Below are 25,761 nucleotides of genomic sequence, written 5' to 3'. Positions count from 1 at the left end.
TCTGGTCGGTGGTAGGTGTCTTGGGCTTGATCAGCCAGCTGTAACTGGAGTTCCCATGAAGAAGCCCTGCCCATCTTGCCTGTAACACATGGCTGGGTCTCATTTTGCCGTAAGTATATATAATGAGGAAAGCCCTCAGTCTCCCCTGGTATGGTGCAGTGAGGGGTGGCATAGCTCGAGGGCTAAGGCCCCTTTCCTCTGCACTCATAGCAGCTCATTAGAGTGGGGTTCCTGGTGGGCCAGTAAGGTCAACAGCAAATGGGTACATGCATGTTGTGGCTCCTTTTGCTGGGAGTAAGTCTCTTCATCAGCTGGTGTGTACCTGAGTCTCTCCTGCCAAATGTGATCTGGCAAAGATGGGGCTGGGGATCTTGGCGTCCAGCACTGGTCACCAGGTGCAAAAGCCGGAATGCAGCCCAAAGCACTGGCTGTGGCTGCTAGAGGACACATGGCATCAAAGGGGTGTCCAACACAGGAACAGAGCTATTTAGAGCCAGTGGGTTCAAGCCCTAGCTGTGCCCAAAGAAGGTCTCGACTACCTAAATCAGCCACTTGACCTTCAGGTGCTGGACGAGGGCTGGGGTGGTCTAGGAAGACTCAAGAGACTAGGATAGGGCCAGGAGGATGAGCCAGCTGCCTAGAGCCTATGACAGGACATTCTGTATCACTTCTGTCCTTCCCTCTCTCAACAGAGACACATAAAGTGTCAGTGAGTGTAGCTGGGGCACAGCACTGACTAGCAAACAGAAGGTACGAAGGTCTTGGCTGCTGTAGAGGACGGCAGGGACTCCTGAGCCTCAGAAAGAATAAAGAGGACCCAGACGGTGCAGTAGTTGGGATGGATGTCTCACGGCCTCGTGCAACAGCCTGGGGCTGTCCAGTGTGGAGAGTGTGGCTAGCCCCTGAAGGAGGATGAGTGGATAGTCATGGGGACGTTTCCAAGGCTAGCCTACTTCCTTTGAGTTAGGTTTCTGAGCTGTTGTAGTGTTCTTCTGACTTCTGCTTCTGAACTTCAATGCCACTGACACGCTCTGCTGTTCTTCTTAGGCTCCAGCAGAAAAACCCAGATCCTGCCTTAGGAAGCCGTCTTCAGCCAAGACAAATGGGACTTGTGTATTTTAGGTTATTTCAAGTGTGTGTGTGTGTGTGTGTGTGTGTGTGTGTGTGTGTGTGTGTGTGTGTATAGAGATGGCAATAAACATTCCCCACCACAAAGCTACATATAGCTCTAAATATCCATAGCCTAAGATAGACTGAGGGAGTTTAAGGCTCCAAAATTTTTCTGCAGATGAGTAGGGAGGGCAGGGCCAAACCTGTGGGGGATACTGTGAATCACGTTGCCACCCATAGCCAGACTAGGTCTCTGCAGCAGAGTCTGAGAATGTCAGAGGGGAAACATGGGACGCACAAGCAATGCTGAAAGTGGAGAAGTAAGGGAGGAACAGCTAGAGCTCCAAGAGTTCACAGTGGAGCCTCCCCCGAGGGCATAAGAGGGTCTAAAGCAACAGGAAAAGGCAGCTTTAAGGACACTTCAGGCAGGGGTGGAGTGATGATGGAGAGAGAGGGGGAAGAGAGAGAGGGGAAGGGAGGAAGGGAGGGAGAGAGAGAGAGGGAGAGAGAGATCTTTCGGGACAGAATTCTCACAGGAACCGAAAATCCGGGTTGCCAGGGTGTCATGGCATAGACTGGTGGACTCTGGACCCACCTGGTCACCTTGGGGACAGGAAAATCTCAGAGCTAAAAAGCCCGGTTCCCAAGGGGCGGGGTCTTGGGGGGCGGGGAAGGCAGAGCTGGGAGTGGGCTCTGGAGGAGCTGGGTCTGTGGGCTGGGGAGGCGTGGTCAGCAACGGGAAATACGCCAAACCAGAGCGCCAGGGTAGGCTTGGGAGAAGGAGCTACTTTCTGTGCTGGACAAGGCTTCTTAAAATGGGAGCGGAGCCACTGTGTGGTAGGTGGGGCTTCCGGGAATGGGGCGTGATCGGGACGTAGCCCCAGGGGGTGGCTAGCCCAGGATACTTAAGACTCTTGAGCGCGTGTGTCCGCTCCGCCATGGCTCTCAGGCGAGTCTTCCTGCTGCGGTCCGTGGCACCCCGCGTCGCTGCTCTCTCAACCAAACCGCAAGCCCAGGAGCAGCTCCCTGCGAGCCCTGAGGCTGTCAGGGGATATGGAGCGGCCAAGGTTGTGCGGCCGCCTGTGCCAGCGGTGGACTTCACCAACACGCAGGAGGCGTACCGCAGCCGGCGGAGCTGGGAGCTGGCGCGCAACCTGCTAGTGCTGCGGCTGTGTGCGTCGCGGGTGCTGCTAGCGCACCACGAGCAGGTGCGCGGGTGGGTGGCTGGGAGAGCAGGTGGGCAGGAGCCCCGCGCGGACCTTGGCGCGGCCAGCGGGTGACGGAGGTCGGAAGTGTTGGGCAAGGCCACTCAAGCATGGTCTGAAGTTGGGCAGGCAAAGAAGGGGGCCGTTTCCTGCGTACTTTTCCGGACCTCGTGAAGTTTCGTACTTATAATCACTACAACTTAGAAACACGTTATAGTGTCTAAGACATGTACTATTTGTAGGAATACCCCCGTCACCTGTGATATCGGGTACCCTCCATGCAACTCCAAGTTTGTGAAGATTGAAGCGCTTATCCAGGCTAGGACCTCAGAATTCCACAAGTGTGGCTAGCCATTCCCAAACACAGCTGCTCCGAACAGTTTTGGGAAGTGAGGAGACAAACTCCCAACTTCGTTTTCTCCTATGTTTACATGCATTATAAATTCAGCCGAAGAGTCTGGATTCAGAAACTTCTGATCCAAGTGCTCTCTCTGATACAGGCATGAGAGCAAGTCATCTCCACTCGTGGTCCAGACAGCACCATAGCCTATGTTTGCCTGCTGCCGGCACAAACTGGAATGCGAGGTTCTCCGAGACTAACAAGCATACAACTTTAAACTGTAACATGGCAACTTGAGGGCACATGGGCAAAACAGCACAACTTCAGCCAGCCTTGAGGGGTTAGTGATGAGTTATCTCAAGGTGACCTTCCATGTGTGTGAGGATACATACAGATATGGAAGATAGCTTAACGAGGGTGGTGGCTTCTCAGGTGAGGCTGCTTGGAGCTGGAGCCACATTTAGAACTTAGCTGAGGCCACAACCAGAACCGTGTTGAGATGGACTTGAGGCGCTGGCCTGCATCCCCTGGAAGAACTTCATTGTAAGCTTTGGAGCCTGGGAGTGATGGGTGGTAGTGATGGCTATGACCTGAGAGTGGGAGGCCGGGTATGTTTGTGGTGAGTAATGCACTGTGGGGTCGTAATGCACTGAAATTATGCCCAGCAGAAAGAAGGGTGCACAGGTAAAGGAGCCCTAGCAGGGGAAAGCAGATGTCAAGGATTTTGTGGAGTGGAAGCACTGAGTGGGCAGCTGGGAGGGAGCGGCCAGTACTGCTGGCACTTTAGCCTGGAGGGATAATGTGGACCACCTCCCTCGGGTATCATAGATGGCTGCTCTTGCCTTTGGGACCAGATGAGCAACATAGAAGCCACTGGTAGCTAGCAGGGAGGGAGAGAAGGGGGAGAGACAAGTCTGTAGGACCAGTTTGTGCTTCACCCTGCTGTCCAGCTGAGAAGCAGAGTCCCCAGGGCCTGGGGCTTGGGTCTAAGGAGGATGCTCCCATACCTCTGTGCCAGTCAGGGTAGTGTAGTGACCAGGGAAAGAACTCGTCACCTCCTCTGGCTCTCTGGAGCCTGCTCTGGGTAGTGCTGGATTCCTGGAGGAAGCAGCAAACCTCACCCCACCAAGGCTCCATCTGTCCGGCCCATGCCCCAGGAGCCTCTCTGTGAGATCTGTGCCGAGATCATTGCTAGTGGCCTCAGTCCCTGGTGCTGAAGGAAATGGCATTCAGAAGCCAGGCCCTGAGCCAAAGAGCTACTGAGCAGGTCCTAGAGCAGTGGTTCTCAGCCTTCCTAAGGCTGCATGTGCCCCAGGGACCTTGCTTCTCAGCTGGACAGCTGGTGGGAATGCAGGGTGAAGCATAGCCTAATACAGTTCCTCATGTTGTGGTGACCCTCAGTCATAAAGTTATTTTCGTTGCTACTTCATAACTGTAATTTTGCTACTGTTATGAGTTATAATGTAAATCTGATTTGCAGGATATTTGATATGGGACCCCTCTGAAAGGGTTGTTTGACCCCCAAAAGGTTCGAGAATTACAGGTTGAGAACGGCTGTCCTAGACTGGTGGGCTCGACCGGTAACAGCCTCATTCTCTGGCTAGCGAAAGACTTTTTTCTGCTAAGCCACGGGTCTTATGAGGCACTGCGGCTCTAGACGGGATAGTGGGTCACCAGGCTTGGTTTGAAGGGCTGTAAACTATAGGAACTGAGATTGGAACTACCGCCCTTGACTGGAGCTCTGCTGGGGACCTTGAAGCATCCCATTTGACAAGGATTGAGGAAAGTTGGGCTCTCCTGTTTTTGATTGTGAACCAGAGCCAAAGAAGAGATTGGTTGCAAATGGGGCCAAAGGAGAGAATTCATCTTACTGTCAACATTTTTTTCTGGACATTGTTTGAGACTTTTCTTAGGTGGATGTGTGCACACACATGTGCATATATGGGAGCCCAAGGACACATTTGTGTGTGCTGCTTCAGGTCCACTTCTTTACTTGCTTTAGTATTCATTTCCTCTCTCTCTCTCTCTGTGTGTGTGTGTGTGTGTGTGTGTGTGTTAGAGAGAGAGACAGAGACAGAGACAGAGGAGAGAGAGAGTGCCAGTATGCAGTCCTGGCTGTCTTAGAACTTACTAGATAAACCAGGCAGAGACCTACCTCTTTCTGCCTCCTGAATATTGCTATTAAAGGGGTGTGCTATTATGTCTGTCTGCCCCCTTTAAGACAGGTTTGTTTTATTTATTTTATTTTTTAAAACGACTTATTTATTCATTTTATGTATATGAGTACACTGTGGCTGTACAGATGGTTGTGAGCCATCATGTGGTTGCTGGGAATTGAATTTAGGACCTCTGCTCACTCTGGCACTGCTTACTCCTGTCAGCCCTGCCTGCTCTGGCCCAAAGATTTATTTGTTATTATATCAAAGTTCACCGTAATTGTCTTCAGACACACCAGAAGAGGGTGTCAGATCTCATTACGGATGGTTGCGAACCACCATGTGGTTGCTGGGATTTGAACTCAGGACTTTTGGAAGAGCAGTCAGTGCTCTTAACCACTGAGCCATCTCTCCAGCCCCCTGTTTGTTTTATTTATTTAAACTGGCTTGGGTCCTGTCAAATAGGTTAGGCTGACTGATCAGTGAGTTCCAGGAACTTGGCTGTCTCTGCCTCCCTAGGGCTGAGATTACAAGTGTATACCACCTTGTCTGTGTTCCTGGGATCAAACTCGAGACAGGCACATCATAACTGGGCCATCTCCCCAGCTATCTTCCCTTATGAGAAAAGGTGTTGTTAGGTAGCTTAGGCTGGCCTTGAACTTGTGCTACCTTGTAATTCAGCCTCTTGAATGCTGAGTTACTGGTGCGCCAGCACACTTGTTTTGATGCTACAGTGAAAATAGGTGTTTCTATTACTGGGACAAATTTGTAAATTTTTAAAGGACCTACTCACCTGGATAGGAGGGCCCTGAGCTCAGATAGTGACATCAAGATGGATCTGAAATGGTGGCTTGGCTCTGGAGTCTATTTTAAAGCTGCCAGCCCTGCCTGTGTGTGTCCACCATTCTCAGTGACCAGGGTGAGAGCATGTGACTTTCATAGGTGGCCATTCCCTAGTGTGCCCCCTCCCGTGGAAAGAAAGTCAGGATGGATTTTTTTTTTTAATCAGAGATTATAACTTTCTTGATAAAAGAACAAAGTGCATAAATCCCAGATCTGCATGGAGACTGCATGTGTTGTCAAAGAGGCATCTCCTTGGAGCCCATCATCCTGTGGCAGGCCCATGTTGGCTGACATGTCTGACTTGTGAATGTTTCTACTTAGATGGAAAGTGGGCCCCCCTTGTCAACAAGGCTCATTGTTCATGGGGCTTAAAGAACCCCAGGCTTTTCCTTTTCTGCTGAGTTGGGTGGGCAGGAGTAGGCATGGGTTTCTAGGGGTTGCTTCTGAGCACCGGGTGCCTGCTTGCTGCCATAGCTCCTCCCGTTGCTCTCCACTTCACCTTCTTTCCATGCTGACACCCTCTTTCCTAGGTTAGCAAATGTCCCCCATCCCAGGCCTCACCCTGCCTGCCAGTCTGCCTTAATTATACAAGGAGCCATGTGTTGTTTCTTCTCCTTGGGCGCCTCTCTTGATGTCCACTTCCTTCCCTTTCCCCCTGGGGTTTAAGGAATGCTTGCATAATGCGAGGTAGAGTGAGATGTGGCAAGAAAAAGGCGGCCAGCTGCATACAGCCATCCTCTTCAGGGCACATCTGGCATGGTAGCTGGTCAGTTCTGGATGAGGCTGTGAAGTGGACTCCCATTTCATGGTGTCCGGTAGACAGACCTCTCTCCTGCCATCTGAACTTTGTATGTGGCCACTGCTGAGCAGCTGTGTACAGTTGTGTGTTCACAGCAAGCCCTGTTCCCGTGTGTTTGACTGAGAGAACAAATCTGTGAGAAAGATATCATTCTAGAGAATTAGCTCTGTGCTTCCCCCCACCCCACCCCCAAGAGACCACTAAATGTCACAGAAATGTCCCTGGGGAGACAGGCTGGATCCCCCCTTTACCCACCAAGGGGTGATTAGCCCTGGGGTGATCCATGAGCCAGCCCCCTGAGGGAAGAGTCTTAAGGGTAACAATGTGCTTAGATAGAGCTTCAGAGAGTTTGAAAGGTGGCGCCTTGGTCCTCCTGTGCTGACCTGGGTGGAGGATTGGTTTGCAGTGGCTGTGCCAGCAGAAGCAGCCTGCTCTAAGAGGTCTCTATATAACATGCTGTGCACAGGTGTAGCACGGGACGGGGAAGACAGGTGGCCACACAGCTGCTTCCCTTTGCCTTTCAGTTGTTCCAAGTTGCCAGGAAGCTTCTTGGGCAGAGGATGTTCGAGAGACTAATGAAGATGACCTTCTATGGTCATTTTGTGGCTGGCGAGGACCAGGAGTCTATCAGGCCTCTGATCCGGCACAACAAAGCCTTTGGCGTTGGCTTTATCCTGGACTATGGAGTGGAGGAAGATCTGAGCACCGAGGAGGCGGAGCGCAAAGAGATGGAGTAAGACCCGCTTTTCTGGTATCGCAAGGCACACGTGTGACCCTGAAGTGCACCAGGGTTTCAGCCTCAGCTAGGTGGTGGCCAAGCCTGGGAGAGCTTTGACCTGGTTGCCAGCAGCCCTCATGGGTTGTGCCTGGAATTCTTGCTTCCTGCAGACAGGAGGCTGTGCTTTTGTGGGCCTACACCAGTGGAGGGTGGAGGGATAGATCTGCAAACTTCTTCCCTGGCCATATCCAGCTCCCCACAGAGTTTGAGGCTGTAGCTTTGAATTCTTGAGCGGTTGAAAAGTATCAAAACAAGAACTATATTTTTATAAAAATTAAATAAAATTCAAATTGCCTTTTCAGCTTGCAAGGGCAGAGTGGAATAACTGCGTATCTTTTAAGGCTGAGAATGTGTTCTACCTTCCACTTGTGGAAGCATTTGGTGGTTCCCCAGCTTCCTGCTACAATCTGCCTTTCTAAGGAATCCTGACTGGACCTGCAGGTTCCTAGTCCTCAGTCAGAGGTTCCTAACCTGCCAGTTGGCTGTGCCTGCAGGGCATAGAACCTTGCTGACTGGGTTCAGCCCATCACGAAAGGTCAGGAGGATTGTAGCGGGCAGCAGTGTAGTGTGACGGGCAGCCTGGAGTTCCCTCTGCTGGCACCGACTTGCTACGAGTCCCTTCACAGGCAGCACAGCTCATGGGCCTGCCTTCTTGGCAACAGGACAGCGTGGCCTCATTCTGCCCTCTAGGGTGGTGGTAGCTGACTCACTGGAGGCCTGCGCAAAACCAGCCCTTTCTTTACAAAGTGCTGCTGCCTGTGATCCTCCCTGACAGGCCCTTGCTTAGGTTTTGGGTCCCAGGTCTCTGGCTGCAGCTGTTCATGCCATGTCAGACCTTTGGCTTGCCCCCACTCCCCCCAAGGTAACTAACAGGAGGGGTTGGGGAGGGGTTGGCAGTCATGTGAGGCCACTGGCCCTGAGAACAGAATGTCCGAGCCAGCCCCTGCTTTGTGATTGGCCATTCTGAAGGCGGGGTGACCCAGCCCCAGCATCCCCCTGTGATCCTCACCAATGGCTCTGGCTTGGGGATTTGGCTACAGGCCTTTACCAAGGCTGCTGTTGAATAACCAAATAGATTCCACAGCCTCAGCCTAGATAGGACAAGCCCTGAGTGCTCTCACCTAGGACTGCCTTGCTGTGAGAATGGATGGTAGGTCGGTCTGCTTGCCTGCCTGCCTGCAGGATTTACTTTTGTCTGTGTCTTTCTGTTGGCTGTTCAGCCTGTCGTGGCTCTTTGCCTCACAGGAGCTTTGCTTGGGCTCTGAGGCATCAGAAAGAGACCCTTTTGGCCCTAACAGTACCTACCTGCCCATGCCAATAAGCAAGTGGTGAGGACACAGGCGCAGCTCTCTGCCTGTGACTGTGCCTTAAGAGGCTGCCTGCCTTACACTGTAGCCTTACAAGAGAAGAGGATGAAATGTCACTGTATGATGAGGTTCTGAGTCTGTAAAGGGATGCCTGGTATTCCCCACATGTCACCTCCCCAAAGAGAGAAGAGCTTACTGACTGGGTTCAGCCCACTGGTTGTACCTGACCAGGAGTGACCACAGACCCTTGAGGGCTGCCACTCGAGGGTTCGCCAGACTAATGAAGACACTGAGGCTTGTCCCTAGCTAGTGGAAGAAGGCACAGAATGCATGGAGAGCAGACCTGGCAGTCATGCCTGCTGGTTAAACACATGTTATCTACACTATGCGCTGTGGAGTTTTACAACCAACCCTGCCATCAGGGGTCACTGAGGACCTGATAGGATTTCTGCTTAGGGAATCACTGTGCCTGCCTAGTGATAGCCCTCAGGGGACTTTTGTGTGGTTGTACCTGGACTGCTCTTATGGAACCCATATCCTCCAGGGACCTTGGCTCTCTGTCTCTGAGGGAAGGTGACACACGGGGGGGCTGCCTACTTCCTTATTACAGACTCAGAACATTGTCACCAAATGACATTGGATCCTCCTTTCTTGCTACATGTTATCAGCATGAGGTCAATAGAGCAATAGCTGTCCGCTCAGCTTCTGTCCCGTGGGCTGTGGCCTTGTGGGCTAAGGTGCTTGTGGGAGGCCCCAGACACTCTAGGATATGGCCCAGCCTCACCATAAGTCCTGGCCCAGTCTCCAGATAAGGCCCTGGTACAGGAGAGGAGGGCCTAGGCATGTTGCCTGGTAGCCCAGAGTTACTGGAGGGGCAGTGAGGCTCTTTGATGGATAAGGCTCATTGATGGTTAAGACCCGGAAGGTGCAATTATTGCCCTGTCTCCACTTCCTGATCTGAAGAATGCTGGGGGAGAAACACTGCTCCTTTCTGTGGGGCCTCACATCCTGCCCTGCCCTCTTGAGGGCTTGGATGCTCCCAGTGTGGTGGGAACCTGTGAGGTTTTCATTTCTTCTTTGTTGATTTTTGTTTTTCAAGACAAGGTCTCTCTGTGTAGCCTTAGCTGTCCTGGAATTCATAGAGATCCGCCTACCTCTGCCTCCCAAGCGCTGAGATTAAAGGCGTGTACCACCACTCCCTGGCTTGAGGTTCTCAGTTAGGTGATATGAAGGTCTCTTTTCATCTTCTAAGGAAATTCCTGGTTGCTATTTCGAAAACAAGCCTTAAGAGTCTTAGCAGGGGCTGGGTGGAAGAAGCCAGGGTATATGGGACTCTGCCCTGGGGGACCATAGGTGTTGGGATGGAGGTCAGAGCAAGGAGGTACTGTTGCTGGACTGGAGGAGGAGTCCTTTGTACAGGGTGGCTTCTGCCCCTGTTCCTCTCCTTGCCTGACCTTCCCAGTAAGGAATGCTGAACACACAGGAAGCCTGAGGTTCAGGAGGGGATGACCTCTCCCTGGTCCAGGTGGTCATGCCAGGCCTGAGGAAAGGCTGAGTTAATGCAAGTTGGTCTGTTCCCTTGAGCCAGCTTTCTATCAAGCGCATGATCAGGTCCAATGCTCAGCGGCCTCCTGGTGACCTCAGGTAGTATAACTGACCTTTGCCTCCTCTGTCCTGCAGGTCATGCACCTCTGAAGCAGAGAGAGATGGCAGTGGTGAGTTTCGGAACCAGCGTTCTCCTCACCCCAGCACAGTCTGGTGGCCCAGGAGACATCTGAGCTTAGGACCTGTGGCAGCCTTTGGGCAAGGGATAAAGCCGGAGGCTACTTCTTAGGGCTTTGTGTATCTTCACATACCTGTGAGATACAGGCTCCTTGTGTTTTTAAAAGCTCATCCAGGCAGAGTCAGCGTCCTTGGCCTTCACTAGGCCACAGTCCAGGCCTTTGTGTTCGTGCTCTACTTGCCTGGCCTGGTTTGCCCTATGATGAGGTTTAGCCAGAGGGATGCAAGAGAAAGGAACAGCAGTGCCTATCAGGAGAGCAGCAGCAGCAGCAAGGTATATTTGGAGCCCATCTTGAGGGTTGTAGGCTCTGGGCTGTTGGCCTATGTATGCTGGGATGGGCAGGGTGTTGACGCTCTGAATCAGGTTGGCACCTCTAACAGGGCCATGCATCTACTTTCCCAGGAGCAAATAAGAGGGAGAAGCAGTATCAGGTGCACCCCGCCTTTGGAGACCGCAGAGATGGCGTCATCAGTGCCCGCACCTACTTCTATGCCAACGAAGCCAAGTGTGACAACTACATGGAGAACTTACTGCAGTGCATCGAGGCCTCAGGTTGGGGCTCCTGCTTGGCAGAGCCTTGGGCTTGTGTAGTCAGCACATTGGCATTTTAGTGAGGGGCATCTGCTTGTTCCTGACTGCTCTCCCTGGGGTTGTGTGTACCAGCTCCTACTCCACTTGGCAGTTCTGTGTTCTGTGGCCCAGACATGGATGGCTATAGTGCTGAAAGCATTAGGAGGCCACCAGCAATGTGCAGATCTCTGGCTTCTTTGCCTGGTGTCTTCTAGCGTACACAGGCTGTTTCATCAGCCCTCCCCATGTGGAAGGGCATTTAGGGGACTGGTTATAGCGATCGGCAGGAACTAGCTATTGGGCTGTTTTTGAAGAACAGGGAGCTGCAAGTGGCATCTAGTCCTCCCTGACTCAGGCATTCATCTCCTCAGACACTCATGGCTCTTTCTTTGGATTCTGACAGGTGGAGCCAGTGACGGTGGTTTCTCAGCCATTAAGCTCACTGCACTGGGGAGACCACAGTTTCTGGTAAGTGGTGGCGCATTTGATCTGCAGAGGCTCTGCAGATCCTAGGGCTTCCATGTGCACTGAGAGACTGCAGATGTGCTCAGGTCTGGGCAGCTGTGAGCTGGGGCTACAGAGGCTGTCCCAGGGCTGGATGGAGGAGCTGGGCGCACGCTGCAGTAAGGCTCACACCTGCCCTGGCAGCTGCAGTTCTCAGACGTGCTGACCAGGTGGAGACGGTTCTTCCATCAAATGGCTGCAGAGCAGGGACAGGCCGGGCGTGCTGCTGTAGACACAAAGCTGGAGGTGGCGGTGCTCCAGGTGAGCGGCCCTTCCCCTTCGCCTGGCTGATGTGGGAAACAGCAAAGATGGAATAGAAATGGGGGCCTGGAATGAGTCCTGCTGTCATAGATGGTGTGATACTGTCAAACATGCTTGTGGTGGGGTGAGCACCAGTGGACAGTGAAAGATGGCAGTATTGACTCTTTCTCACATCTCAAGGAGAGCATCGCAAAGATGGGCATCGCGTCCAGGGCTGAGATCGAGGGGTGGTTCACACCAGAGACGCTGGGAGTGTCTGGGTAAGAGCTGACATCTACCCCAGTGTAGTCATGGTTTCAGCTGAGCCCCAGTGGCTTCTGTTCCTGGTCATTTCCCAGGAAGGATGGGCCAAGAGAGTGACAGTGTTGAGGGAACTACTTTCTCGAATTACTCAACAGAAGCTGATAGCAGACCGGGGTCCCCAGGTATAGGCAGCCTGGACACAGGGCTTCTTAGAAAATGACCTGGGTCCCAGAGCATCTTCCTAAGAGGTACACTGGCAGATGAAGATAGCACCCTATGTCCCATTCTTAAGGACAGAGGCTAGAACTAATGTCACCAGTAGCCCCCAGTCAAGTCGGGATGTGGGCTTGAGGTAGACCTGCTGGCTCTCAGATGGCCCTGGCTAGCCCTGCAGAGTAGTTTCTCCAGCCTCCTGGAGAGATGACTGCATTCTGCCAGCCCTGCATCTTTGGTTCTTCCTTAAGGCTGACCTGGCCATGGAATGAATTCTCTGCATACTTTTCATTGCTATGACCCATTGCAAAAGTTGTCATGCTTTGGTTAACTAAGAGCAGCATTCAGTCTTAAAAATCAAACACTAGGGCAGTTTAGGAAGGCTGAGTTTGAGAACAGTCTTTTAAGGTATGGCTAGTGTGTTGAGGACCCCCAAACATTTCCTTATCTGTGGGTAAAGCTGGATGCTTGGACCCAGAATTTTGTCAGCCTGCTCTGCTGATGTGCCTCATCCCTCAGCACCGTGGACTTGCTGGACTGGAACAGCCTCATTGACAGCAGGACCCAGCTCTCCAGGCACCTGGTGGTCCCCAATGTGCAGGTACCTCCCCACCCCAATTACAGCCCACCCAGGGGACTCATGGTGACTGAGGCGTCATTCAGAAAGAGAGACAAACCCAGTGTCCACAGTGCTCAGTAGGGCAGGGATCCATGTGGACCTTAACTCATGTGAGGAGAATGGGTGTCTAGAGGGAGGGTCTTCCCCAGCCCACCTAATCTTGTGTGTCAAGTCACAATAAGTCTTTAGGGCTGAATAGGGTCCAACTGGGTAGTGCTTATCTGGAGTCTCCTGGTCACTTGTACTCAGAAGGTGGCAGGGCCAGGTGGTCACAATGTGTGTTAAAGGTGATGCTGGCTGTCATATGGGGCTTTCTCCCCAACATGATGGCTGGATTGCCAAAGCAAGTGTCTCCTGGGATGAAGGCCAGCTAGAGCTGCATCAGCTTTTGCAGCCTGCTCTCAGGAGTCATACCAGGTTCAATCTGGCAAAGTGAGTTGCTAGTATGGCTTGTACCTGGGGGAAAGAGGTTGTGTAGAACCCCACCTACTCTAGATTATGAAGGAGAACAGAAACTGTAGCTGAGGAAAGTGTCCTGCAGATGTTTCCTCTGTGATGTTCCTAGCCCTGGAGACGGAGAGCCCACACCAACTTTGAGCCACTGTCCTGGAACCCCAGGGTGCAGTGTGTTCATTAGATCACTGCTCTGAGGTCATCGGCAGACTTTGGCACCAGTGTTTGTGGTCAGTGAGGCAAGGCTGCTGGGACCAGTGAAATGATGGCTTGTTAGCATTGCAGGAGCATCCTGGGCCCGCTGCAGGCTGGGTGGGAGACCTCTGGGCTGCATGGGGCTCCAGGTGCAGCCTGCCAATTCTCATCAGTGGTGCCTTGCTGCTGATAAAACAGTCTACCTGGCCCCTTGAAGGCCAAATCCACATCCCATGCTGCAAGTTGGGTAGCACCCCATAGCCATGGCTCCTCCTCTTGAGCCTTTACTATTCTGAGTAGTGCCTGGTTGGTTGGGGATCTAGGTTCCCTTTCTTTGCATGGCTCCCTACAGTGGTAAAAGTCTCTCAGAGCCCTAGGGAGGCCATAGAAGTTAATTCCTTGTGGTATAGACGTGGGCCTGGTGCTGCTTATATGGGTACAGCTTTCCTCACGGGTAGGACAGTGGGCTGGCTGGCACTCAGTTTGGGGTATTTTGTCATCATATCTAACTTGTTTAAAGACAAGGTACTGAGAAGTGTCCTCTCTGGTCCATGGGGGGCAGGAGGGTGGACAGAAGACAGCATTCCTGAAAGGTGATGCTGGCCTCAAGGTGGAGCATTTTGGCCCATAGTGGTCTGACTTCTGCTGTGCTCTCAGACTGGCCAGCTGGAGCCCCTGCTGTCACGGTTCACTGAGGAGGAAGAACAGCAGATGAAGAGGATGCTGCAGAGGATGGATGTACTGGCCAAGGTGTGAGCAGCCGTGTGTGTGTGTGTGTGTGTGTGTGTGTGTGTGTGTGTGTGTGTTTAGGGGGGTGATGGATGGATGTGCTGGGCAAGATATGAACAGCCCTACGTGTGTGAGTATGGCAGAGGGAAGGGTGCTGAGCATTAGGGGCCACGGCCCCTGAGCAGAGGGTGGGCATCATCAACCTTGAGTCATAGATTCTTCCTCCCTATGAATCTCTCAGAAAGCAAAAGAAGCAGGCGTGCGCCTGATGATTGATGCTGAGCAGAGCTACTTCCAGCCAGCCATCAGCCGCCTGGCCCTGGAGATGCAACGCAAGTTCAACGTGGATAAGCCATTCATCTTCAACACATTCCAGTGCTACCTCAAGGTATGGCCATCCACCTCCTGCTTCCCTCTTCCTGCCTGTCCCCAGCCCTTGGCTACAGACCCTATCACAGGCAGTGTGATCTACCACTCTGTGGGGATATGCCTTCTATGGAGCCATGCAGTATCTGTTTAGCCCTGCTTTATGCAGAGACCAGAGCAGTACAGGTAAGGAGCAAACAGGCTATCAACTCTATACTGAGTTCAACTATCTCCAAAACAGGCCACCCCTATACAAGAGTATATGTGTGGTCTGGCAAGATGGCTCACTAAGAACACTTGCTCTGCAGGCCCACCAACTAAATCCCATGGAGCTAATTCCTCCTCCAAGGTGCCCTCTGACTTCTACCTGTGCACGATGGTGCCCTGCATGCCTGGCTCCCAAGTAATAACACAAAATGCAAATAAAAGTGTATGGGGCCCAAAGACAGGAGCTCTTTCAGGATGTGCTGGGCCCTTTTGAAGACTTCATAGCTGACTCTGCCCATTATTTTTTAGCCCATTACCTCTTAAGAATCCAAACAAAAGCAGTAGATTCCCCTAGAAGATTTGATAGGGCTGAAGAGACAGCCCTGGGAGCCCAGAAAATCCCCAACCCTAGTCCCTCAGCCCGAGGTTGCTAAGTTGCTTGGGTGGGGGGTGTCACATGGGGACACACATCTTGTTAGGTACCAAGAGGACATAATGTGTATGGAGCAGTCCCAGACAGGTGGCAACTTGCTCCTAACTGGCCAAGGTGACTCCAAAAAACTCCAAGCATCTGGGCTGACAATCCACAGGGCCAACTCAGGCTACACAGAGGTGGTTGTTGGTGGCAGAGGTTGGAGGCCTAGCTTCATCTACATTTGTCTCCCAGATCCTTTGAGTGGCACATCTCTCAGGCAGTTACTGGCTGGCCTAGGCACTTGAAGCTGATGTACACATGAAACAGGCAGTCCCTATGCTGCCATCCAGTCAGGCTCCCTGCGACTTTGGGGCTTGGCCTTGCAGGATGCCTATGACAATGTGACCATGGATATGGAACTGGCTCGCCGTGAGGGCTGGTGTTTTGGGGCCAAGCTGGTACGTGGTGCATACATGGCTCAAGAGCGTGCCAGGGCTGTGGAGATCGGCTATGAGGACCCCACCAACCCTACATATGAAGCCACCAATGCTATGTACCACAGGTGAGAAGCCTCCTGTGTCTTCTCAGAGCAATGCATGAGAACCTTGGCCCTGAGTGTGAGTGGCCCCATTAGGCAGAAGCCAATTTCCTGAGGGCAAAGGTAGGTGCTATTTCTTCTGCTATTGTATATCATTTCCCCAAAACATCAAATTTTTTTCTCTTTTGAATATGGAGTACTGACCTCTATGCTCCCTGTGGCCTATGGACACATAAAACAACAGATACAACTCATGTGGTCGAATGCTTGCCTACCATGCCTGAAGCACTGGGTTTGAGCCCCAGCACCACATAAACCAGGCATGATGGTGCACACCTTTAATCCCAACACTTTGGAAGAAGCAGGAAGATCAGTAGTTCAAAGTCATCCTTTGCTTCCAAGTGGGTTTGAAATCAGCCTGGGATACATGAGGTGGAAGAGAAAGAGAGCATGCCCCATCTCAGGTGCCTGGCTTGCTGTATGTGGCTAGCTCAACTTATCAGGTTTTCAGCTCCCAGGGTAGTCTACAGTGGCACACCTGTTCTTTCTGCTGTTTATCTCTGGGATCTTTAGTGCAGTTGTTCTGTACTATGGAAAATGATCTCTGCTGCTGTGCTTTCAGTTTCAGATGAGTTTATTAAGCATATAGCAAGCAAAAGTAAAAGAATAAGCAGCAAATGACAGGTAGAGAGAAGCAGCCGAGATAGTAAAACATTACCAAATCACAGGCTCTCAATATCCAGCAGAGACAGCTGGAGTAGGCCATTCAAGAGAGCAAACGAAAGGTAATAGCAAAGCGGAGTGGGCACACCGCAGCAGAAATGACTCTCATGCAGCAGCCCGATGGAGAATTCTGGACACAGCCATGTTCTTCGCAGGACCAGCTATGTCAACTTCTGTTGGAAGTCTTTAACTTCTAGCTGTTCTTGAGAACATCCTGTTTTTAACACCATTAGCCACTGTTCTCCCCTGCATGGTGACAGAATCAAGGAGCCAGCCTGAAAGATAATGGGGTTTAGAGGACTTTGAGACAGAAATACACTTTGATCTGGAGTGTGTCGGGGAACCCCATTTCTAAAGCCAGTATCAGTGAAGTCAAACAGCACATGACAGCTTAGCTCCATAACCTTCATCACCCGTGCATGCAGTCCAGCTTCACACACCCTCTCCACAGATGTCCTGCCTGCTTACTGCACACCTGAGGCCGTCTCCTTGGGCTCCCGCTCTGTCCTGCTGTCCCATTTCAGAAGTCCACTGCATATCCAGGCTATGCCACACACCCACATTTACACTGTGCACTGTCCTCCACTGTGCAATGTCTCTTTATTTAATTACGCCATCTCCTGTGTCAGCAGTCAGCAGCACCCGATACCTAAGGGTGTATGCTCAGACTCGATGGTCTTCTCTGGTTGTTGTACCAGGGACTCACTGAATATCCTGTCCTTCTGTGCCACATGCATGTGCAGCTACAGGTTGTGTCTGAGGGCACAGCTGGAGCATGTTCTTAGAAGCTGACTTGCTGGCTCATAGCACCTATGTTGTCCAGCCTGGCAGTGTCCTTGGTGACAACAACACTGAGACTCTGTGGTGTTGAAGGATACCCACCCTACCTGAGGCCTCTACTTCCTTTTATTTCTTGAAGAGCTAGGAGTGTGCTATAGGGCTCCTTCCCAGAAGCAAAGCCACAGGTCTAGACAGGCCCTTCCTTTTCACAGAGCACTGCTGCTGAGGGGATGTAAACAATCCCTGTCCACCCCAGATATAACACCAACGATGGACTGATACTATCCAAACTAGTTTGGTCTGCCAATAGATTTATCTGGGGGTCACTTTCTTGAAAAGGGGTACCTCAAAAGCAGCAGCATCAGTGAGAAGCCTGCCCCAGCAAAGAAGAAGGCTGGGTAGAAGCTGTGTCCCGGGAGCTCCCTAAACAGCCTACAGGCAGCTCCACATAACCCTGCCCCCGGCAGTTGCTTACTGCTTTTCTAACCTTGGAAGGGGCCTCTGACTCTGTAACCGGCTGTCATTCCTGTACTGGTTCAGTGAGTTCCTATAGTAAATGTCCTTCTCTTGAATCTCAGGAGCCTCCTTCCTTCCAGGCAGGAATGGTTCCCATACAACAGTTGGGAAGACCAGTTGCTGTCCTCCTTGGTGACCAGAACCTTCCCCCACCCCCTTTGCTCCTCAGTCTAGGTTCTGCAAGGCCTCTTCTCTGCAGAGCCAACAGGGGTTCAGGTGTGGTTGGTCTGGAGCCAAGCTTAGGTAGGACTGTCCCTGTCCCAGGTGCCTTAACTATGTTCTGGAGGAGCTGAAGCACAGCACCAAGGCAGAGGTGATGGTGGCTTCCCACAATGAGGACACCGTGCGCTTCACGTTGTGCAGGTAGGTTCTGCCAGCAATGCGGAGGAGGTTGGACAGCTGCCCCACATTCCAGTCTGAGCAGTGCTAATAAAGTGTAGTGGAGGCAGGCTGGGGCAGTGACTGAGAGTACTTGCCATGCAAGCATGAGGACTCTAGTGTGACTCAGAGCCCACGTGAAGAGCTGGCTGTGGCAGTAGGACTTGTAACCCAGCACTGGGGAGGCAGAGGCGGGATTTCATCAGTGAGCTCTGGGATGACCAGACTGTCTCAAAAATCAGTGGGTGGCTCCTGAGAACAGTGCTCAAGATGGTCCTCTGGTCACATGCATGTACATATATGAACACTATAAGCACAGATACGTGAAATGCAATGTAATCCAGTCATAATTGTAAATTTCTAGTATTAAGGTTTAAAATGAAGTTACTTCAATTTTTTTTGAGTCTTCAACATGTCGATAGCATTTGAAGCTGTAGTCCAGTTTCCATTCTGAGCAAATGATGGCTATGTGGCCACCATGGGAGAACGAGGCAGGGCGAAGGTGTCAGCCACTGGAGCAAAGGCTCAGAGTGCTATGTACATACGTGTGTGTGTGTGCATATATATGCACTCACGCGCACACATGTCCACAGGAGGGAGAGGGAATAGGAAAGGACAAGTGTGCTGCCCTGGCCTTCCTTGTGGGCAGGGAAGTTGTACTGGGAAGACCTAGATAGCTAGAGCAGAGCCCACTGCTGCCCAAGCTCACAGGTGACAGTGGCTAGAATGTAGTTGAAGGGGGGAAGGGCTGAGAGACACATCAGGGGGCCCATGTCCTGGGATGGATCCTTACCAGCCTGGCCCCTTTTCACAGGATGAAGGAGTTAGGCCTGCATCCTGCTGATGGTCAGGTGTGCTTTGGACAGCTGCTGGGGATGTGTGACCAAATTAGCTTCCCACTAGGTGAACTGGATTGTCCTGGGAGGGTTCGTGGTGGCAGGGCACACCATGTTGTGTGGGGGCACTCATTGCTACTCCTGTGTATATGCAGGCCAGGCAGGCTTTCCTGTGTACAAGTATGTACCCTACGGTCCTGTGATGGAGGTACTCCCTTACCTGTCCCGCCGCGCCCTGGAGAACAGCAGCATCATGAAGGGTGCTCAGCGAGAGAGGCAGCTGCTATGGCAGGAGCTCCGCAGGCGGCTGCGCACTGGCAGCCTCTTCCACCATCCAGCTTAGTCACTGCAGGGGCCATGCCCACACCTACTCCACTCAACCCCTTACCTCTGGGGCTTCAGGCAGGGCACAGCTCAGGGCATAGCTTGGGGTTGGGCTGGGGTTCCTTAGCCCAACTGCCCAGACACGGTTCACCTTTTTATGCCCAAGCCTCTGAGGTGCTGAGGTAGGGGCTGCCCTCTGGGACTTCCTGCACCCCCAGGAGCAGACCCTCAGGAATGGGGTCAGCTAGAGCTCCTGGGAGCTGCCCCACTAATCTTCTGAGTAAGCACTGACCACCTCTGCAGGCTGCAGAGCCCTAGTCCAGAACTAACTTTCTGCCAGGGTCTAACCCATCTTCCCTGCACTGGGCAGAGGACTGACTGGGAAGCCTGTTTAGTCAATAAATCACCCTGTAACTGAGAGTCATCACCTTTCTCTTGGTACCTGTACATTAAATCAGCTCTGGGCACCACAGTCCATTCCAATCCAGACATTGGGGACAACACCTCTGCCAGACTGCAGTGACACCCAGCCACTTTTTTTTTTTTTTTTCCGAGACAGGATTTTTCTATATAGCCCTGGCTGTCCTGGAACTCACTCTGTAGACCATGCTAAACTCGAACTCAGAAATCCACCTGCTTCTGCCTCCCAAGTGCCTCCCAAGGCGTGCGCCACCACTGCCCAGCATACCCAGCCACTTTTATTCTACATCCCAGATGCATGTATAGGCCCCAGTCCCTTTGTGTCCTTCCCTCCTGTAGCTAAAGTCCTAGCTGGGCCTGTGGCATGGGTCCTGCTAAGCTCTTTGGTTTCGTACAGCAGTTGTCTGTCACTCGGTTGGCTCCAACACGGCCAGACTCTCTAGGAAAGGGCCCTAGATAACACAGACACAAATCATGTCCTGGGTTCTTTATTTTTCGAGGCCATACTGGCCTTAGGTTTTGGAGCTTCTCCCATCCAGGGCTGGGACTGTCAAGGGAGGGGCTACACAGGAACAAGGCAAAACCCAAGCCTGGAGGGAATGTGGGATATGCCCAGAGGGGACAGTGCTAGAACCAATATTCCTACTCAACATCCAGTCATGTGAGGCCTTTTCATGGCACCATTCCTGTTGCTTGGACCCTTCCCTCCAAATCTCAACAGTGGATGGCAGCAGGCATAGCCAGGGTCTAATCAGCCCTTCAGAGAGATCGGACCTGTTGGCAGCTGGACAGTCAGTAGCCCACACACAGTCAAGGCTGTGGCACCAGCCATCCTAGGCAATGGAGGACAGCAAGGACCCCCCCACTTGGTCACAGAGCTGCCTTTCCCACTTGGCAGCCCCTCTGCTGCAGCTTCCTGATGAGTTCCAATAGGTTCATCTGCAGCGTCAGCTCCTGGGATGTAAAAGAGGCCCCAGTAAGGACCAGCATGACACCTCATGCCCTTCTGCCTTGGCTAAGACAGATGTAAGGGCCTAGGAGATGTCAGGTAATGAGGCTAAGGGGGCGATTTTCCTGTGGAAGCTGGCCATGGCCAGGAGAAGGGAGAATCTGGGCCTTTGTGCCTAGTAGGGACAGCAGCCTCTGACTTAGAGTGAATCAGGAGGCTAGCATGCCGGAGACAGGAAGAAATCTCTGCAAGGTTAGACAAGTGGGCACTACCCAGGGCTAGCATGTTCACCTTCCTGTGGGCGTGGGGCCTAGACTCTGTGCTCTTCACAGGGTCTTTCACTCTGTCTATCACTAGGAACCAATGTGCTAAGAGTCCAGATGGACTTGGTGTATTGACATATACCCGTAATCCCTGCACTTAGAAGCTGAGGCAGAGGACCTCAAGTTAAAGGCCTTGTGTAAGGCCTGCTAAGTGTAGCAGACCTTGCCTCAAAAATAAAGGAAAGAAAGGAAGGAAGAAAGCAACACATCACCCCCAACCAAAAGAAACCCTGAAACACAAGTTCCAGATAGAACTGAATCTTCAGGGGCCAGGGACAGGTTGTGGCAGGGCAGGCTAAGGTGCTGACCTGAGGATTAGTGGTCACATAGAAACCAGCTACCCCTGCCTTCTCCAGTGTGCTCTGCTGGTCAGCAACCTTCCGGTCCAGTTCCAGGACAATCTTTCGGTCCATTGCCTGCTGTTCCTCCCGGATCCGATGTTCCATGGCCTGCCATGGCTTTAGTAAGGATGGCTCCTGCTAGGGCTTCCGCCCAGGGAAGCCTTAAACACAAGCTCCCACCTGCTACCTCCCCCTGGCTGCCCTGCCCACCACAGTGGCTCTGGTTACACAGTATCCTTGCTTGTGGCTCAGCAGAGGGGCTCATAGGCTCCCCAACAGTCCCAGGTGGGAATGCCTTTGAGACCTGTCATTTACCCCTCGGAGCCACCACCCTCTGCCCCAACACCAAGGCTTGCTGATTTCCTGGGGGTGTCTACATCTGGCCCTGAGCTCCCTGGCAAGATAGGCCTCTTCCTGACTGGCCTTGTCATCCCAACATTGCACTTCATCACCTGAGATGGAAGGGACTGTGTCCCAACTCAGTGACTGCTCTATGCAGCTCTAGTCCACAGAGATGCTTGTTTGCCAGGACAGGGGAGGGGCAGATGGGCTATGACTCTCCTCTTAGCTAGGGCACACCTCAGTCACCATGGAGAAAAGTCATGAGCCGGAACTCACCAACCCTCCAGCACCAATTAGATCAGCTTCTGAACCACCCTCAGCCCCGCCACCGAGCCAGCTAGTACCCATGAGGAGCCAGGCCCAGCTATCCAGTCCCAACTCCTACCTCCAGCTCACGCTGCTGAGCTGCCTGGAGCACTGGCAAGTTGTGGGGCCGGCAGGACTGCTGGGCTTCCAGATGCTTTTGCCTCAGAGTCTGTCTAAGCACTGTGAGGGAGGGAGAGAGATCCATCAGCAAAAGCAGGTGTTGGGAAGATGGGCAGCTGGGTGAGAGGTCTAGTTCAAGGGTCTCTAAGGAAGCCCTTCCTGGACAGCTGTGGGGAGTTTTAGTCCCTGAAGGACTGCTCTCAGCCAGCACCCTCCTTCACCTCCACAGTGTTGGTCAGAGCTCAGTACAACCAAGGCAGGAACAGGAGGCAGGCAGGTGCCTGAGGCAGGTGGTCTTTGGGCTTAGGTGGCCCAGTTCTAGCTGTGCTATCTTGGGCATCCTCCATAGGACATCATGCAGGGACTCTGGGTGAATACTTAAGTATTCAAGAGCCAAAGCCTATACAAGGAGGAAAGGAGCTCTCTGTCTGCCAGCGGTGCAGTGTGTCAAATCAAGCTTGGTGCTACCCTATGGGTAAGCAGAGCAGCCCCTGCTTGGCAGCCAGGAGGTGAAGGGGTACATAGGCCCATACTGTGAGCCTACAGGGTTCTGTGCCTGGGAGTCCTTACCCGCTGCCAGCAAGCAAAGCACTGGGTCCCTGGTAAACTGCTACACAAGTAGACATGTACAAACCATCTGCCCTAATGGGCAGAGATGGGAGCACAGGATAATAAGAAATGGCTATCACAAAACGGAGCGCCCCACACCGGTCAAAGCATAAAATGGGAGTGTGGCTGGCCAGCTCCGAGAAAGCCTAACCCTCTTACTCCTAGAAGAGATTCATGGGACAGCTCTATTCAGAAGGGTCCCTGAGGTCCCCTTAAATCCGACGGCCTCAGCAGTGCTTACAGCCTCCCCTAGGTCTTGGCACTTTATGTACCTCAGTGATTGCTGTTTGAAACGGAGTCCACCATAAGTCCATCAACACAAGGGCAAGAAAGAGATGGCCTGATTGTCTGGTTGCAGTGAATATGAAACAGGCACAAGGCTTGGGGCAGCAGGTACATTCATAAGACATCACCTCCTTCAGTCCACTTATGTAATACTGAAAAACATCCCGGGTCAGTTCCCAGAGTCCACCCTGGCTCCCTGCTCACTAGGGACCTGGCCTTGGTAATGTCCAAGGAAAGCAAGGTGGCCCATGTCAACCACCACCTTCTGGATCTGGCTGAAGGCAGCAGAGGCCCTCACTGCCAGGTGTACCAGCCTAGTCCAAGCCTTCTGAAAGACAACTAGCAAAGGGATGAAGCAGGTGCCAAGGATATCCCACCCAAAGGGGCTCTACAGGATAATGGCCAGCTCTGTAGTGAAATCAGGGGAAGAAGTAGTCAGTCAACGGCTTCCCTTCCTGGTGACGGAAGCAAGTGCTGGAAGAATGGTGGAAGCAACAGAGGGAACAATGCCTCCTCCCGCTTCCTGGAAAGAATGAGCAAGGCCGGGCCTGGGATCCCGGAATCCCAGACTTGGAATCCCACCACTGGAGAGGCTGAGACAGGACGACAGCCAGCTCTAGACAACACAGAGGGACGGTCTCAGAAAACCAGAAGGGAAAAGTATGAACTGAGTCATGTACTTTAGACTTATGAACTAGATACACCATATACTTCCATCAAAACATTAAAAAGAATAAAGAAAAGCACAGCCACTCGAACATTTGGGGAAGAAATAAAGCTCTTGGAAAACGAGACTTCTCAACACATGCTGAGGCCAGCATTACCTTCATCCCCACAAAAACATTACAAGGAAACTACAGGCTGTTGTATATCATAAATAAAGGCAAGACCCCTAAAACTTTCACGAGTCAAGTTCAACAGACAAGGATGGGTCATGACTCAGTAAGGTGAGTATGGATTCCCCAGCACCCAGGTCAAAAGCTGAGCACAACTGTGTGCAGAGACAGGCTGCTCCCTTATGACTCCCTGGCCAGCCAGCCACACGACCACATCACCGAGATTCAGGCTCAGTTACAGAAATACAACTTGACACAACTGAAAGTCATCTGAGAGGAGGGAACCTCAATTAAGAGAATGCCTCCATAAGACTGGGTTATAGGCAAGCCTGGGGAGCATTTAAAGTGATTGATGGGGCAGGGCCCAACCCATTGTAGGTGGTGTCATCCCTGGGCTGGTGGTCTTGAGTTCTGTAAGAAAGCAGGCTGAGTAAGCCATGGGGAGCAATCTTGGTAAGCAATACCCTACCATGGGCTCTGCATCAACTCGTCTCCAGGTTCCTGCCCTGTTTTGAGTTCTGGCCCTGACTTCCTTCAATGATCCAGTGAGCCGGGCGGGTGGTGGCGCATGCCTTTAATCCCAGCACTTGGGAGGCAGGACAGCCAGGGCTATATACAGAGAAACCCTGTCTCGAAAAACAAAAAAACAAAACAAAACAAAACAAAAAAAATGATGAAGTGATGTGGAAGTGTAAGCCAAATAAACCCTTTCCTCAAGCTGCGTTTAATCGTGGTGTTTCATCACAGCAAGAGTAATCCTACCTCGGACACCATGCCTACCTCCAGCCTCCACAAGCATGAACAACACAAGTGCACACATACATGCGCACACACCTACATGAATACTACACATAAACACATACAACTGAACAACATACATAAGAAAAACAACGTATCATGACCATACAGGATGCATTCCTAGAACACAATTCATTTCTGGAATTTAGAAATCAATGTCTCACGAGAGTAGCAGAAAAACCATCTGATCATCTCTACAGGAACTGGAAAAGATTTCAACAAAATCCAACACCTATCTCTAATGGGAAAATCCTGTCTGGCAGCACACAGGCATTGCCAGAAAGGCAGAGTATGTTTGCCTGTAAATGTAGCTCTATATAGAAAACCTGCTTAGCAGGTGAGAGGCCCTGGATTCAGTCCTCAGTATCAAAATTCAAAGCAGTAATAAAGTCCAAAGATCTATAACGTAGTACTAGTGGTGAGCGTGGGAACATCGTCACACTATTCTTTCCTAAAAATATTTAAACCGAGTCAAGCCTGAACAAATAAAATGGAAGGGAGATCTGATGGCACAACGGGAGATGCCTAGTATAATTTATAGGAGGAGGTGATCAAGCCTGATACTCAAATGGGAAGGTGCTGGAATAACGGGATTATCTACCCGGTAACACAGAGCTATCAACGAACCTACAAGCAGCGAGGGCCATCATGCCCAGGACGCTGTGGGTACTCTAGGGAACGCGAGTAAATAAGTTTCAGGACAGCCTACTAAAAGGATCAGCATGGCTCTGCACCCCCTGACCCCGAGGCTCCTGCGGCTAGGGGACGCCCTAGGAAGGTCCCGTCGCCCCCTGCACCTCGGTGTTCGTTCTGCAGCCGCAGTCGCTGGTTGTAGAGGCTCTTCTCGGTGAGGTGCTGAATCTCCAGAAGGCCCTGCACGATTTCAAACACCGTTCCGTCGAGCAGCGCCAGGGCCAAGTCGCTGAGCGTGGTGTAGGACAAGCGCTGCTGAAAGGAGCTGCGGGTAGACGGCCGGGTGAGCGCGGCCGCAGCCCCGGCCCCGACCCCAGCCCCAGCCCCGGTCCTCCCGCCGCCTGTCTCCGCTCACCTGGGCAGCTCCTTGACCAGGCTCTGTAGCGCTGACAGCAGCTGGTAGTGCCGCTCCTGCTGCCGGGCCCGGTCCGCCGCCTCATCACCGGCGGCCGCATAGCGGTCCATAGCGCGGCCCCCCGCCGCTTCTCAAGTCGGTCTCCTAGGGTGCCCGGGCGCGCCCCGCCCCTTACGTCATTCTCCAGCGCGGA

General features: G+C 52.3%; 2 protein-coding genes across 9 annotated transcripts; one reads left to right on the top strand and one right to left on the bottom strand.

Moving 5' to 3' along the window:
- Window positions 1–1,848: 1,848 nt before the first annotated feature.
- Prodh (proline dehydrogenase 1) lies at window positions 1,849–19,611 on the top strand. Of its 4 annotated transcripts, XM_031363327.1 has the most exons (14): window positions 1,996–2,318; window positions 6,978–7,186; window positions 10,219–10,253; window positions 10,724–10,873; window positions 11,295–11,359; window positions 11,540–11,656; window positions 11,837–11,916; window positions 12,632–12,713; window positions 14,037–14,129; window positions 14,350–14,496; window positions 15,483–15,658; window positions 17,918–18,016; window positions 18,846–18,934; window positions 19,023–19,362. In XM_031363327.1, the coding sequence occupies exons 1-14, from the start codon at window positions 2,049–2,051 to the stop codon at window positions 19,208–19,210; spliced, it is 1,800 nt and encodes a 599-aa protein (XP_031219187.1). In that variant the 5' UTR covers window positions 1,996–2,048; the 3' UTR covers window positions 19,211–19,362. The 4 variants fall into 4 exon arrangements, with proteins under 4 accessions (XP_031219188.1, XP_031219187.1, XP_031219186.1 ...); XM_031363328.1 differs by lacking the exon at window positions 1,996–2,318 and adding an exon at window positions 1,849–1,947 and having other exon boundaries at window positions 18,846–19,611; XM_031363326.1 differs by lacking the exon at window positions 18,846–18,934 and having other exon boundaries at window positions 19,023–19,611.
- On the bottom strand, window positions 16,251–25,761 carry LOC116085680 (protein DGCR6). Of its 5 annotated transcripts, none has more exons than XM_031363329.1 (5): window positions 25,569–25,761; window positions 25,318–25,478; window positions 21,952–22,052; window positions 21,192–21,341; window positions 16,251–16,632 (listed from the first exon to the last, which is right to left on the bottom strand). In XM_031363329.1, the coding sequence occupies exons 1-5, from the start codon at window positions 25,676–25,678 to the stop codon at window positions 16,519–16,521; spliced, it is 636 nt and encodes a 211-aa protein (XP_031219189.1). In that variant the 5' UTR covers window positions 25,679–25,761; the 3' UTR covers window positions 16,251–16,518. The 5 variants fall into 5 exon arrangements, with proteins under 5 accessions (XP_031219189.1, XP_031219190.1, XP_031219194.1 ...); XM_031363330.1 differs by having other exon boundaries at window positions 21,192–21,332; window positions 25,569–25,759; XM_031363332.1 differs by lacking the exon at window positions 16,251–16,632 and adding an exon at window positions 20,084–20,565 and having other exon boundaries at window positions 25,569–25,759.

Source organism: Mastomys coucha, unplaced genomic scaffold (assembly GCF_008632895.1).
Source record: "Mastomys coucha isolate ucsf_1 unplaced genomic scaffold, UCSF_Mcou_1 pScaffold12, whole genome shotgun sequence".
Taxonomy (NCBI): domain Eukaryota; kingdom Metazoa; phylum Chordata; class Mammalia; order Rodentia; family Muridae; genus Mastomys; species Mastomys coucha.
The sequence above is the reverse complement of the archived record's forward strand: the minus strand, read 5'-3'. Positions and strand labels throughout refer to the sequence as shown.